The 16,564-nt window shown below is 38.3% G+C and overlaps 1 protein-coding gene across 2 annotated transcripts; it reads left to right on the top strand.

Annotated features, from left to right (window-relative positions):
* The first annotated feature begins 3,402 nt into the window (after window positions 1-3,402).
* Window positions 3,403-6,385, top strand: LOC104119255 (uncharacterized). 2 transcript variants are annotated; one of them, XM_070177825.1, is made up of 3 exons: window positions 3,403-3,636; window positions 3,745-3,907; window positions 5,129-6,385. In XM_070177825.1, the coding sequence occupies exon 3, from the start codon at window positions 5,175-5,177 to the stop codon at window positions 6,207-6,209; it is 1,035 nt and encodes a 344-aa protein (XP_070033926.1). In that variant the 5' UTR covers window positions 3,403-3,636; window positions 3,745-3,907; window positions 5,129-5,174; the 3' UTR covers window positions 6,210-6,385. The 2 variants fall into 2 exon arrangements, with proteins under 2 accessions (XP_070033926.1, XP_009629000.1); XM_009630705.4 differs by having other exon boundaries at window positions 3,403-3,643.
* The last annotated feature ends 10,179 nt before the right edge of the window (window positions 6,386-16,564 follow it).

The following is a 16,564-nucleotide window of genomic DNA, read 5'->3' as shown; positions in this document are numbered from 1 at the left end:
TTTCTCTTATTTCTATTTTATTTGTATATTAATTTTTGTTAGTAGTTCAATTTTCACCATATGTTTAATGCTGAAAAAAGAGTTTGTAATAAGGTTGCTAATCGGGATAATCGGAGAAATAGAAAAAGAGGTACTGCTTCAACATCTACTAGTAATTTAAATATCTCTACACATGTTTCTGAAACATTACCTGATAATAATATAGATTATGAACAATTACAGGAAGATTTCGGTATATAAGATAATGAATTAGAAATTAAAAATGAGATACCACTTACACCTAGTAGTGTTGGAGTTGGTAGCAGGGGTGGTGGTCGTGGCGTAGTAGTAGGCCACTTGTGGCCCCGACTACTAATCAGAGAAAAAAAGCAAGGTTTGGAATTTTTTTGACGAAATAGAGAATTTTGATAGAGTTATATGCAAAATTTGTAAAGATGATTTTAAACATAAGACTGGAGGAAGTTTAGGGGGGACTGGAACACTTAGTAGACATATGAAAATTAATCATCCTATAGAATGGGGCTCTGATTTAGATGAAAAGTAAGGAACTCTAAACCCTAGTACTCGAGGACTTATGAAATATGATAAAATGAAGGATCGTGAGGAGTTAGCAAAAATGATTGCTTTGGGTTGTCCACCTTTTTCTTTTGTTTCTTCATCATATCTAACTATGTATATTCAAAGGATTTATAATCCCTTATTTAAAGGTACCCTGGAAGTACTTGTAGATCTGATATCTTTAGACTTCATAGACAATATCAGACATACATACGTTATTTGTTTGATCACCTTCCTTGTAGAGTTTCTCTAACTTCAGATTTTGGCCATGCTGTAAATGGAAATGATTATTTGACAATTACATGTCATTGGATAGAAGATAATTATTGTATGCAAAAACGTATTATCGCTTTTAAATATGATGAAGATCAAAGCCATGCTGATATTTTTATAAGTACTACTATTTGCATTGTTAAATTTTATAATTTTAATAAAAAAAGTATTGTGTATGTCTTTTGATAATGCTTCTAACAATAACGCTATTTCAATATTAAGACTGCATATGAAACCACCACTAGACGAAATTTTTCATGTTAGGTGTGCATTTCATGTTTATAATTTAATCGTTAAAAGTGGCCTTGATTTATTTTTGACTGAGATTACTCATGTTAGAAGAGCAGTTTAGACAATCTAGAATTAGAGAATTTAAGACTAAGTGTACGGAGCATAATCTTAACCCCAGATTCATGCCAGATGAAATTGTTACTAGATGAAATTATACATACTTAATTTTAAAATGTTGCTACAAATATAGATTGCCGATAACTGAAGTTGCTAATGCGCATTGTACTGATCCAAACCATATGTTAACAACTAATACTTGGGAGGTCATTAATGATGTTGTTCAATTTTTACATAAATTTTATACAGCTATTGTTGAGTTTTCTAGAGCATATTACTCTATTGTTACTATGGCTTTAGTACATATAGCTGAAATTTCTTTTCTACTCTCTGAATTTAAGAAGAAAGAAAAATATAAGGATGTTGTTGAAAAAATGCAAGCCAAATTCAAAAAATATTTCTTTCCAATTCCTCTTATTTACTTATTTGGTGCAATATTAAATCCTTCTATAAAGATGTCTACTTGTCACCAATTAATCAATGTTTTATATAGTTATATGGAGATTAGACCAACTGAAACCCCAGATATATATATTGTTGTATGAACAAGCTAAATGATTATTTACAACTATTATATAATTATTATGCAAATATAATTGATGATGATGCTATTAATGTAGGCAATGTTAATCCCACTATGCATTGTACTACTTCTACTGCGCCTACTAATATGGATGAAGATGAAGGCCTTGATGGTTATAATATTTGGGTTGCATTTCCTTCCACTCAAACCAGTAGCAAGAACATTGATGAACTTCAATTCTACTTGCAAAAGCAATCAGAGCCTCGCACTAAGGAATTTTCACTGTTGGGATGGTGGCATGAGAATGAAAAGTAATTTCCTGTTATTTCCGCTATGGCTCGGGACGTGCTGAATGTACCAATTTCAAATGCTGCATCAGAGAGTGCATTTAATCAAGCAAGACAACAAGTAGGAGACACCCGTGAAGATGTTGATAAACCAAAAGACAAGGAACTTGGAGATATATTAACACATGGTCACCCATCTGAATTTAACACTCCAGAAGATGGTCAAGAAGTTCATATTGATTATGAACAACTTATTAAGGCAATGCAAAACCTTTGAAGTTATAGATTTATATTTAATAATTAAACTTTGAATTTACTCTTTTTTCGTTAATTTAGTTGTTAAATGTAATCTTTAATTTGCAAGTTTGAAATAAAAAAAAACTTGCAAATTATAAGTGCAGTTTTTTTCCATCTTCATTGTATTCTATTATCTTAAATTCTTAATGAACTATTTAAATATAAGAATTTTAAAGTCTTTGCATCCTTTATTCAAACACTCTTTTTATAAGATTGTTTTTTTGTTTATATTTTTATTTTATATTAATATAAATTACGATAGTTATACAAAATACGAAAAACAAATACATAAATCCGACCCGAAACTGTTCCGGTTCAATTTTTGACCGGATGGACCATGGCCCATTAAACCCGGTTTGTAAAACTCGGTACCCAGCCCGGATTGGTGACCGGCCGGTCACTATTTTTTTCGACCTGAACCGGCCCGGCACACCCGTTTGTCACCTATACTTTCTTTACCTGCTTATTTTACAGACGTAGAACAGAGCCAGAAACTACTAGCTGGCGTCCTCGGCAAACCTTAGGGTTCAAAGTGCAAATTACTAAAGCTAGGTTAAATAGTGTAATAATGGAAATTGACTCATTAATTCATTCATTACGTGTTTATAATGATTTTATATTTTCTTCTAAATATGTATAAAAAAAATTAAAACGAAGAATATTTACACTTTTTATGTAGTTTCGGAACCAGCAAACTGAGCGCAGTTTAAAATTAAACGGATTGAAATTCCATTAACGTAAACTTAAATAGGGCGTAACTCCTAGGTAGTTCAAAGTTCAAACTCACTATTCTTTTCCAGACGATGACCCAACGTCAAACTAATTGCTATTGACTCGTTTTTTCACTTTTCTACTTGTGACATGTAGATTAACTAATTTGGATATGGGATCATATAGTATAATTCAAAAAAGAAAAAGACATAGCCAATAACTTTTATATATTTACAGTGTAGAAAAGTTATAACTATCAAGTTACTTATATGTAATTTCTTATAAGAAAATATCATTAATAAATCAGAAAATGAGAAAATTATTTGCTCTACATTGTTAAAATATATAAAAGAAAAATAATCCTTCTATCATTATATATAAGTTAAATTATTAATTACCAATGCAATTCTTGCCTAAAGTCCCACTTCCTGGGTTCTGCCGGTTGCCCGCGGCGGCGCCTCGTTAAATTTCAAGGTCGTGAATTAAGACCAATTTTAGGACAATTTGGTCCATTGGAGCTTTCCTACTCCACATAAAAATTCGGTATCTAATTTGACGATTCCTCAAATTTGGCTCTGGAAATTTTTGTAAGCTCCACCTGGTGACAGTTCAGACTTGACCTAGTAAACTGTAAACCTAGTGGCAGGTTCGTCATCTTAATTGAAAGTTTATTTTCATATGCATCTTTGAGCTTTAACTTGTAAATCATTGTTTAATTATCTAATTATTCTCAAATGGATTAATCAGGGTGAGCATAGTTTGGTAAAAAATATCATTTTCCGGCGGTTCCTCTCCTTCGACCAACGGGCGTTGATTTTGGCCGCCTTTATTCCGTCATTTGAGATCTAACTCAGCTCCGTCAAAGATCTCTTGCTTCCAAACCGGCCTTTGCAAAGTCGACAAAGCAGAGGTTATTTTATCGTATATATTTTTTTTCTTTTCTGAATGGCCTTATCTGTTCCAGAAATTCAGGTCCTGAGTTTCTGCTATTTTGATTCTAGTGTAAATCTTAATTAGGGGATAAAAATGAAAAGAACTATAGATATTATCCCAAGTTAGACGATGCTGATTGCTTTTCTCTTTGATTTAATGATGATTTTAACAGAGCCATATATTGAATTTCATTCGATTAAACTGTTATGTTATTAGGTATATGCTATCTTCCATCAGCAGAGGTACTGTGTAATTTCGTACACAAGGTTAGACTGTCCTCTCTGCTAGGGTTGGAACCTTGGTCTCCGACTATTCGACCAGTAGGGAACCCTATTGGGAGCATCAATTCAATTGTTTCTTTTCTCCCTTGCCCAACAAAGATTTTTTTCTTTCTTTCAGTTAGAATGTTTATTTTGGTAACCGGTGATTTCTGAGGAGAAGTTTTAACTGACTGTGTCTGAAGTGATGTCTATCAGTTTAACAGTTGATGTGGTCTTGAGCATTAATCATAACTAAACAAGTTTTACATTGGCAACTTACTGCATCCCTCATATACCGGACTTATGTAGTATAAAATAGCCTAAAGAGACGATCTATGGAATTTGGAAGCAAGCATGGACCGCAGATAAGTTATACTTAATAGCTAATGCTGGATCACAGAAGTTCTTTGCTATTGGCCTAGCTTGAAAATTTGAGGGGTTTATGCATCTATATGATTCATTTCTTAGTTCCTAGTGGTTTTATTGATATGGTGCAGTATAATGAACCGTGTGGTAGTAATAGATGGGAGTTAACTTTATTAACCTCAAGGGGAAGGGTGATGAACACTTAACTAGATGAGGAACCTTTATTTGTGAACTGAAGATTTAAATATGATTTTCCATTGTCAAGGCTTAGTGCATTTATCTGACATCTAGAGTTGAGTTGCTTATTAATCACCTTTTACATCCACAGCTGTAGTTATTTGTAAGATGAGAAATGGGAATGCTTAAACGGGAGTACATTGTTTGCTTGTTTTTCCTCTTCATCAGTACCATGCTCCTCCCTCTCTGGAAACAGCAGACAGATAATGTGGTCGCCCAATGTTAAAAGAAAGTGCCACTCTATAATTATAGAAGTGATGGTGTTTCACATGTGCATTGATGGTTAGCTCTAAGTGTTCATTATCTTATTTTTCTTCTGCCCATTTTTGACGCAGTATTGGAGCATAGAAGTGGAAATCTAGTAACTTCCAACGGCTCAGCATGCCGAAAGATAGAAGGGTGAATTCCTCATCCTTCAACGGGGCAAGGGCATCTCCTTATGCTTGTAGCTCAAAAAATACGGAGCAAGAGTTAAAGAGTTCCTTGCCACCAGTAGGGAATGAAAGAGAATGGGAAGAAGCTAGGTGCCCTATTTGTATGGAGCATCCGCATAATTGTGTCCTTCTACTTTGTTCATCACGGGATAAGGGTTGTCTGCCTTACATGTGCGACACAAGTTACCGTCATTCAAACTGTCTTGATCAATTTTGTAAATTATCATCTGGAACACTATCAGAAGCTCAACAAGAGGGAAGTACTATATCAGGGACAATGTTCCACAGGGGAAGTCGGGGACAACCTTTGTCGAGAACAACCTGGTCTACTGGGGGACAGCAACCAGAGCTTGTCTGCCCACTTTGCCGGGGACAGATTAAAGGATGGATTGTTGTAGAGGCTGCTCGTAAATTCATGAACTCCAAACAGAGGAGCTGTTCCTTGGAGACGTGCAATTTCAATGGCAATTATGGTGAACTAAGAAAGCATGCCAGGCTTGAGCATCCCTCTGACAGGCCAGCCGAGGCTGACCCTCAACGACAATATGATTGGAGAAGGTTGGAGCTTCAAAGAGACTTTGGGGATACTCTCAGTGCATATCAGACCCCATTTGGCGATGACTTTGCTGGAGATGACCTCCTAACTGAGCTGCCTCTTGATGGTGGTTTATTTGATCTCCTAGATGGGTACTCCGAAGCCGAGGATGGATTGAGTGAAGATGGCAACTTGCTACTGGATCTTGAATTTGAGCTCCCCTTTTCTTTCCTGAATGACTTTCCATTTTTGCCTTTGACAGTGGATGAGTTTTCTGAGTTTGATGGTGGGAGGAGTCCTACTCGATCACGGACTAGTGCTAGATCCGAAAACAGGAGAGATTGGAGGTCAACTTCGTCAGATAATCACGAGGAAAGACCAGCAACTACAAGAGACACAAATAGGTCATCAAGGCGCATGCCTAGCTCCTTCTTCTTCAGGCATTAAACTGATGAATCAATGCTTGGTTCTAATTGTAGTGTGTAGCTTTGTGTCTCAGGTTGAAGTTCTTTGGTTTTCTAGTTTATCTTCATTCAGAATGAAGGAACTTCCACTCAGTTCCTGTTATTTGTATTTTCAACTGAACAGTGCCCATTCATTTTCTTCATTTCTTTTCCTTCTGACATTGATGCTTTAAGAACACGAATAGTCTACCCACGAAATTATTATTAGTTCTGTTTACTAGCTGAATTTATGAAATATGAAGTGTCTTCTCCAGATAAAAAGAAAAAATAAAGTGTCTTTTCCAGATAAAAGGGGGAAAAGGCTTAACTTAGACCAGTTAGAACACTTCTATAATTTTTTTATGCTAGCAAAGGTTTCCAACTTTCCATAAGTCCTTTTTGGGAGCAACGTGTCACGTTTAGATCCACTAGTTATTACTTTCAACGGAGATATATTTAACTTTATTCCATAAAAGCACTTGTAACCATCAACTTCTGAACTAACTAGCATAAAAAAAACCAAAAAAAATACGAAGAATTAATGAAATAAGAGTGAATAATTTCTAGTATGTCAACTTTGGCAGATTATCACATTGTTACTTATAAACAAAGTATTTTGAACTTGAGAAATATTTTTCTGTCATAAAGAAGCCAAATGTTTTGTTTTGTATGTACCTTGTTTTTCTCCTCCTTCCTTTTCCCTCTTAATATAAATAAACCAAAATTAATTTGCTTAGTTTTCTGTTTGGAAATAAATTTTTACAGATTTTTGGTGCTCGATTCGGTATGGTACCTTCTTACGTTAGAGAGTGGAACACTTCATTAATGTATATCTATATCTATCTATCTATGTATATCTATATTATTATAAAAACACGAATGTTGTATTCTAAATGTTGAAATAAAGCAAATCAAACCGCTCATGATTATGCCTAAGTAATACCTTTTTATTATTCCCGGTTCAACTCAACAACAAAGCATAACAGAAGAAAGACGTAAAGCAATTTGTACCAAACCAGGAACTCATGATTCTTGGCTTCTTGCCGAGTTCCTAAAACTTTTAAATGTAGAATGCTTGGGATTTAGCTTTAGAATTGGAAGTTTTAATTATGGTTTGATTTCTCTATGTATTTATTGTATTGAGAACTTTTGGTCGATCTACTTGTAAGTGTTATCTATATATGTTTGGCCGCTATTGTGCCAAAAACCGAAGAAAAACTAAAGGTTGGCTACCGATTGCGTTTATTCGATGCTCAAGGATTTTGAGGCAGGTGCTTAATGGTATTCTATATGTGTAAGTTACTATGATATTAATTTTCTGTTTCCCTTGATCAATAATTTCATTGCGTTTCAGTGGTAAATTTCTACTTTTAGTCAACTAGACTAGCAATACTAATTACCGCACCTTCACACATTATAGATTAATTGTTATAGATATTTGAAGATGACGGCTTCTCGCCGGTGATCATAGAAAAATATGGAACTTGACAACTTGTCGAAGAAAATAGGTTAAAGGTCAGTAGCTTGTGCTTACTACTTGTTAGTTAGTAGCTTTAATGATTTACTAATGTTGATTGTGCAGTATTTCAATCAAACATGTGGATTTCACTTCTTTTTTCGGTTGCTTTGACCTAGCTACTATTTGATGTTCGGGTGTTGACCTTCTTGCAATCATGATAAGCAGCGTATGTTCGTGGGAGATTGGAATACAAAATTGAGAAGTCCTTAATTTTATCCTTTTTGGAGTTAAGGTATCTTGAAGGAACTATATATCATTTTTGACATTTTGAGAGACCAAAACCTCCTCCTCTTTCTTATTGTTAAAACAATACAAATAAAAGGAAGCAAGTTCTTATGGTTCAATCTACCAAGTTTTTTTTATATGTTCACGGAGTTTTTTCTTGCCCGTAAAGAGCCCAATATCTCGTAGTGTAACAAAAAGTAATAGCCTTAATAACACAAACACATAAACAAATGAACTATGAATAAATTTCCCTGGTTACATCATTTATTCAAACTCTATTTTTGGTTTAAAAAGTATTATATTACCAAAAGAAAAAGGGGGAAAAAAATCTAAACTTAAAGGAATTATTACACATCCAAAGTGCTATATACGATAGAGTTTTACATATTATAATATATTTTTTTGTAATACAGAATAATTGCTTGAAGTCTAATATAGAATCATTCACGGCAATAGATATAATAAACATAGAATATTTTTATAATAAAACATGTACCCTAAATTTTATTTTTCACAAAACACCAAATCCTACTGATAGTGTTAGATTTTAATTTGGATTACAAAATAATTTATCCTTATTCTAAATCAAACCTAAACATTTATGAACAAATCACAAATAAACTTTACACGGATTAAACTAACAAACCTAAGATAATCCAAGGTAATAAATATAGATCAATATATGTGTATACGGTCAAAACTGAGTTTTTCTTTTGTATGACTAATCGAGATTGGAACATGACGGTCCGAGGTTCATCATTGTAATATCGAGCTATGAGGTAAAGTTAGGTTGTCGAGCTCGAGCCCCAGAGACCGATCAATATCGAGATCGGCCAAGACCGAGCTCGAGACCCAGAGACCGATCAATATCGAGATCGGCCAAGACCGAGCTCGAGCTCGAGACCCAGAGACCAATCAATATCGAGACCGGCCAAGACCGAGCTCGAGACCCAGAGACCGATCAAGATTGAGATCGGCCAAGATCGAGATCGAGCAAAGAAACAAAAAGGCTGTTATAGCCGCAATTGGGGGGAGAATCTCGGCGAAAATCAAGGAGAGACTAATTAATTAATCTATCATGGGATCTCCACTATGTATTTTTAATTATATACAAAACAGAATTTTCCCACTATATTAAGGGTTGTTATCATTTGTAGAAATGAGGTCAGATCCACTGAGATTCATAGAACATAAAGCAATATACTATCATTTTCTAGCTTTGATATTTAGTCATATTGTTCTTCTATCAATCACTCTCCATTAAATTTGAAGGTGATAAAACTTGAAGGCTTAGGCTAACTAATTCATTCGGTTTGGATTCATTTCTTTTACAGCTAATTTCGATATTCATTTACTTATTTTTTTCAATTTGTACCAAATTATACCACGTATCCTTAGAATTACGTATAAATTCAATTGTTATCCGTTTTTCGGGTAAACAGTTTGGCGCCCACCGTGGAGCTAAGGATAATAGTGGTTATTTGATACGAATCTCTATAAAACACACTATTTTACACTTGCTCTTGGAAGTATCTTTGATTTCAGGCTAAAAATGACGAACTCTCAATTAATGGCCCTACATATCGACAACGAATCTGGCCATCAAGGTGAGAATAACAACGTGACGCCCGGGGATGAAAGATCACCCGTTGACCCCGTTGGGACTCGGGCCGTGGATCCAATTGATGTTAATTCGCATGTGGCCATTGAAGCGAACCAACATTCCGGGCCCGAAAATAACATTCATGGTGGAACTCGATCTGCAGTTCGAAATACCCAAAATATTGGAGAAGACGGGATCAACCTACCTATGATTTTCGAAATGTTGCAAGCTCAACAGGTAGCGATATCTCAGTTGCAAAGCCAAACCCAGGCACCGAGCAGGCCTGAGCCTGGTCCACCCCATGAAGTCACCCACAGAACGGGACCAGCTGTAGTAAGGTCAAATGAACAAAAATCGGGGACTAACGCCGAAATTATAAAGATGCTCGAGGAACTAACAAAATGGATAGAGTCAGGAGAGAAGAGGATTGAAGCAAACGACAAGAAAGTAGAAACTTATAACTCCAGGGTTGATCATATCCCGGGGGCACCACCAATATTGAAGGGTTTGGATTCCAAAAGGTTCGTACAAAAGCCGTTTCCCCTGAGCGCAGCTCCCAAACCGATCCCCAAGAAGTTCCACATGCCCGAAATTCCTAAATATAATGGAACGACTGACCCCAACTAACATGTCACCTCTTACACGTGTGCCATTAAAGGGAACGATCTAGAGGACGATGAGATCGAATCCGTATTATTAAATAAATTCGGGGAAACCCTATCAAAGAGAGCAATGATATGGTATCATAATTTACCACCTAACTCTATCGATTCTTTTGCCATGCTTGCAGATTCTTTTCTAAAAGCACACGTCGGAGCCATAAAGGTCGAGACCAAAAGGTCGGACCTTTTCAAGGTAAGGCAAAAATATAATGAGATGCTAAGAGAATTTGTATCTCGTTTCCAAATGGAACGAATGGATCTACTACCGATCACAGACGATTGGGCCGTTCAAGCTTTCACCCAAGGACTAAATGAACGAAGCTCAGTGGCTTCACAGCAGTTGAAGCAGAACTTGATTGAGTACTCGGCTGTTACCTAGGACGATGTATATAATCGATATCAATCGAAGATTAGAGTCGAAGACGACCAGTCAGGGGGCCCTTCTGGATCCGTTACCAAAAGGGACATCGACCGAGAACCGAGGTTGAACAGGGACCGATACCAGCCGTATAATAGAGATCGTAGGGGCAGCGGACCAGGGCACAACTCCGTACGAGGTGAAAGGAGAAGTAATCGAGGCCAAGGGTCTCGAGGGCTGATGAGCAAGAATGGTTTCGACAGGCATACTGGACCTAAGGAAGCACCGCGATTGTCAAAGTATAACTTCAATATTGATGCATCCGCCATCGTATCATCTATCGGACGCATCAAAGATACTAAATGGCCTCAACCTCTGCAGACCGATCCAGCCCACCGAATCAAATATGCAAGTATCATGGCACTCATGGCCACAGAATGGAAGATTACAGGCAGTTGAGAGAAGAGGTAGCCCGGTTATTCAATGAAGGACACCTTCGAGAGTTTTTAAGTGATCGGGCCAAGAATCACTTCAAAAATAGAGAGTTCAATAGACAAAACGAACAAGAAAAGCTGCAACATATTATCCACATGATTATCGGAGGGATCGATGTTCCCCAATGGCCAGTGTTTAAACGCACTAAGGTGTCGATTGTAAGAGAGAAGCGATCTCGAGATCATGATTACATAACAAAAGGAACCTTGTCCTTCAATGACGAAGACGTAGAAGGAATCATGCAGCCCCATAACGATGCACTGGTAATATCTGTACTCATGAATAAAACTCAAGTTAAGTGTGTGTTAATTGATCTAGGTAGTTCGGCCAACATCATTCGATCGAGGGTCGTAGAGCAACTCAGTCTACAGGAACAGGTCGTGCCCGCAGCCCTGGTACTAAACGGATTCAACATGGCATGTGAAACTACTAAGGGAGAGATAACTTTGCCAATAAACGTGGCCGAGACCATCCAAGAAATGAAGTTCCACGTGATCGAGGGCGACATGAGGTATAACACCCTGTTCGGGAGACCGTGGATCCACAATATGAGAGCAATACCCTCGACCCTTCACCAGGCTTTAAAATTCCCATCACCAGAGGGAATCAAAACAATCTACGGGGAGCAACCAGTCGCAAAGGAAATGTTTGCCGTCGACGAAGTGATTCCGATATCATCACTCTCATCGACAAAGGGAACAAATTTGAAGGAAAAATGGGATACCAAATAGCAATCACAAACGCCAGCCTCGACCCAACTAGAGAAGTAGGAGACTGACAAAGATGATGATTATGGGATCCCTCGATCCTTTGTGGTCCCCAATGATTCCGACGCTACCAAATTAACAGTCGAAGAACTGGAGCAAATCACACTAATCGAACATCTGCCCGAACGAAAGGTATACCTGGGCACGGGGTTAAATCCCGAGCTCAGGAAAAAGCTTATTCAACTTCTTATAGCTAACATGGATTATTTCGCTTGGTCCCCATCTTGATATGACAGGGATCCCAACCGGAAATCACCACTCATAGAGTAAGCTTGGATCCGAAATTCCATCCGGTGAAGCAAAAAAAGAAGGCCCTAGTCTGAGGTCTAACATGGCTTCATCAAGGACGAGGTAACCAAATTTCTCAAAATAGGATCCATTCGCGAAGTAAAATACCCCGAATGGTTAGCAAACGTGGTGGTAGTCCCTAATAAGGGAAACAAACTTAGATTGTGTGTAGATTATAAAGACCTGAATAAAGCATGCCTCATGGATTCTTTTCCTTTGCCTAATATCGATCGTATGATCGATTCCACGGTAGGCCACGAGACTCTCAGTTTTATCGATGCCTACTCTGGGTAAAACCAGATACAGATGGACCCGGAGGATTAGGAAAAGACCTTGTTTATCACTAAGTACGGTACCTACTGTTATAATGTAATGTCATTCGGTCTAAAAAATGTTGGTGCAACTTATCAACTCCTAGTAAACCGGATGTTCGAAGAACAAATAGGAAAATCAATGGAAGTTTATATTGATGACATGTTAGTTAAGTCCCTGCAAGCAGAGGACTATTTAAAGAATTTGCAGAAGACTTTCGATACACTGAGGGAGTACAATATAAAGCTCAACCCCGAAAAATGTGCATTTGGGGTTGACTCAGGCAAGTTTCTTGGTTTCATGGTGTCCAATCGGGGAATCGAGATCAACCCCGATAAAAACAAAGCTATCGAGGATATCACGGTAGTGGATAATGTAAAGGTCGTGCAGAGGCTGACGGGGCGGATAACCGCCCTAGGACGATTCATTTCGAGATCCTCATATAGGAGCCACCGATTTTTCTCGCTGCTTAAGAAGAAGAGCAATTTTGCATGGACTCCGGAATGTCAGCATGCCTTGGAGGAACTAAAATGGTATTCATCGAGCCCGCCGCTGCTTCACACCCTGAAAGTGGACAAACAACTTTACCTGTACTTGGCAGTCTCGGAGATAGCGGTAAGTGGAGTCGTGGTCCGAGAAGAACAAGGTATGCAATTCCCTCTCTATTATGTAGTCGGACCTTAGATGAGGCCGAAACTAGATATCCACGCTTAGAAAAATTAGCGATTGCTTTAATAAGCGCCTCTAGGAAACTAAAACCATATTTCCAATATCATCCAATATGTGTCGTAACAACCTATCCTCTTCGAAATATTTTGCACAAATCCGAGCTTTCGGGTCGATTGGCCAAATGGGCCATATAAATTAGTGGGTACGATATTGAGTATCGACCCCGAACCGCCATCAAGTCTCAAATCTTTGCGGACTTCGTGGTTGACTTTACGTCGTCCTTCGTACCCGAGATTGAAAAAGAACTACTGATAAAATCGAGTACATCTTCGGGAGTCTGGACCCTCTTTGCGGACGGTGCTTCGAATGTGAAGCAGTCCGGACTAGGCATCGTACTAAAATCACCCACAGATAATGTAGTTAGACAGTCTATCATAACTATAAAATTGACTAACAACGAGTCCGAGTATGAGGCCATGATTGCAGGTCTCGAACTAGCTAGATGCTTGGGAGCGGAGGTCATAGAGGCTAAGTGTGATTCCCTCCTCGTGGTAAAACAAGTTAACGGGACTTTTGAAGTCCGAGAAGATCGAACGCAGAGGTACTTGGATAAACCACAGGTGACTCTACATCGATTTAAGGAATGGACCTTGCAACATGTACCTCGAGAACAGAACAGCGAGGCCGACGCTCTTGCAGACTTAGGTTCATTGGTTGAAGATGACGAACTCAACTCACGGACCGTCGTACAACTCATGAGATCAGTAATTGAAGAAGGTCACGCCGAGATAAACTCCACAAGTTTAACCTGGGATTGGAGAAACAAATACATAAAATACTTAAAGAACGGGAAGTTTCCATCAGATCCAAAGGAGTCAAGAGCTCTGTGCACAAAGGCAGCACGATTCACTTTGCTCGAAGACGGAATGCTATTTAGAAGGACGTTCGATGGATCATTGGCAATATGTTTAGGACCGAGAGATACCGACTACATCCTACGGGAAATTCACGAGGGCACTTGTGGAAATCATTCCGGTACCGATTCGCTGGTCCACAAAGTAATCAGAGCAGGGTACTGTTGGACCGATATGGGCAAGGATGCAAGGGAGTTCGTTCGAAAATGCGACAAATTCCAAAGTTATGCGCCCATGATTCATCAACCCGGGGAACTACTCCATACGGTCTTATCCCCATGGCCCTTCATGAAATGGGGAATGGACATCGTTGGACCTCTCCCGTCGGCCCCAGGTAAGGTTCAGTATATTTCGTTTATGACTGATTATTTCTATAAATGGGTTGAAGCACAGGCTTTCGGGAAAGTTAGAGAAAAGGAAGTCATAGACTTCATTTGGGACCACATCATATGTCGATTCGGGATGCCCTCTGATATTGTATGTGATAATGGAAAACAATTCATCGGCAACAAAGTAACTAAATTTCTCGAGGATCACAAGATCAAAAGGGTCTTATCAACACCTAACCATCCCAGCGGGAACGTACAAGTTGAATCGACCAACAAAACCATCATCCAAAATCTTAAAAAGAGATTGACCAACGCCAAAGGAAAATGGAGAGAAATACTACCCGAGGTTCTATGGTCATACCGCACAACATCGAAAACCAGTACCGGAGCAACACCATTCTCGTTAGTTTATGGCGCTGAAGCTCTGATCCCGGTCAAGGTCGGAGAACCTAGCGTCAGGTTTCGATATGCAACAGAGGAGTCGAATAACGAGACCATGAATATGAGCCTAGAATTGTTGGACGAAAGATGCGAAGCCGCTCTCGTCCGATTGGACGCCCAAAAACAGCGGATCGAAAGGTACTACAATCAAAGAGCCAATCTTCGACATTTTAACATCGGGGACTTGGTGCTAATAAAAGTCACCCTCAACACCCGAAATCTGAATGAAGGGAAACTGGGTCTGAACTGGGAAGGACTGTATCAGGTTCTCGAAATCATCGGAAAGGGATCCTACAAGCTCGACACGATAAACGATGAACAACTGCCGAGCAATTGGAACGTATCGCACCTAAAATGATACTACTGCTGAGATACGGCCCCTCCTATTTTCATTTATATTTTAAACTAACCCTTGCAGGTGTTCGACCAGAAACTTTGATGGATTCTTCGACACGAAGCCTTTATGTCTGAAAGCATGCGTTGTACTCTTTTTCCCTTAGACCGATTTTGTCCCAAATGGGTTTTTCGATGAGGTTTTTAATGAGGCAGCCATTGATCATGCTAACTTAGAACAATTCAACAGTATTCGAGGCTTCTTTACAATCAACCTCAAATACTGGGGGGCATTTTATTTGAATATCAACTTTGATGCGAGGGAGTTACTTCATGGCAGCAAGGTCTTGATAGGAAATATTTGTAAGGGCCAAACGGTCGAACGAACCATGCCCGCGTAGTTTGCTCGAGCCCTGGCACAGAGCATGTAGACATGCATAATCATTTATAAAGAGAAGTATTTTTTTCTTTACCGATATCTCGTGCCTTAGAAAAAACATTTCTATTTTACAATTTCATACTCTCGATCTATTATGTAAACAGGCTTAAGGGTCGACCATGACCAGAGTTCGGATGATTATCCACACGCTCGGGGACTGCCGTCCGAAAAATAAATGAGATCGAATTATTAAAATTTCGAGATCATAAGACCTTTTAGGCAACCCTCGATTTTATAGGCCACGGCCACCCCCACTCGGGGAGTGATACTTCGGGCAAGCTCGAAGTAAAACAGGAAAATAAGCCTAAGGGGTAAATCCCGAAATAAAGAGGCTACGACTGAATTAACACGGGTCGGAGATGTCCGAATTCCGTAACAAAACAGGCCTTTGAATCCTTTCATAAACCGGTTAAAAAGACTACCCCCGGCAAAATCATAAAAGGCTTCGATAATATCAAGCCTCGAAAACTCTAATGAGTACAAAATTGTTCAACTCTCGAACAATTCCTTATTTCATGCTAATGCATTACAAGTTTTGCAAATACAAATGATAAAAAACTTTTTTAAGCCGAAAAGGGGAGAACGCCATAAACAATCTTTTTACAAAAGCCTAAGGGCTATTTTTTGCTTTGAGTTCGAGAGACCATCCTCGCTCAAATAAAAATCTAAGGTTTACCTTACTTCGAGTTTGAGCAAGCACTCACTCGATCGTAAAGCCTAAGAGCTATACTAGTTTGGTTTCAATCAAATTATCAAAACCTCGGACCTTAGAATACAACTTCATAATTTTGTAAGGCAGAAAGGAAATAAAGGCAAGGTTTGTTCAAACCCTCGTACACAATTTTATGCTAAGGCATTTTTGACCTTTGTAAAATATAGAAAAGCAAAGGAAAAATACAAGAACCAAAAGGGAAAGAAAAACCTTATATTTATATTCAAAAGTTTTTACAAAAGGCTGAATTGACCCCAGAAAAAATACAAAAGAAAAACAAGAAACTTAATGTC

The sequence above is a fragment of the Nicotiana tomentosiformis genome, chromosome 6 (assembly GCF_000390325.3).
Source record: "Nicotiana tomentosiformis chromosome 6, ASM39032v3, whole genome shotgun sequence".
Taxonomy (NCBI): domain Eukaryota; kingdom Viridiplantae; phylum Streptophyta; class Magnoliopsida; order Solanales; family Solanaceae; genus Nicotiana; species Nicotiana tomentosiformis.
The sequence above is the reverse complement of the archived record's forward strand: the minus strand, read 5'-3'. Positions and strand labels throughout refer to the sequence as shown.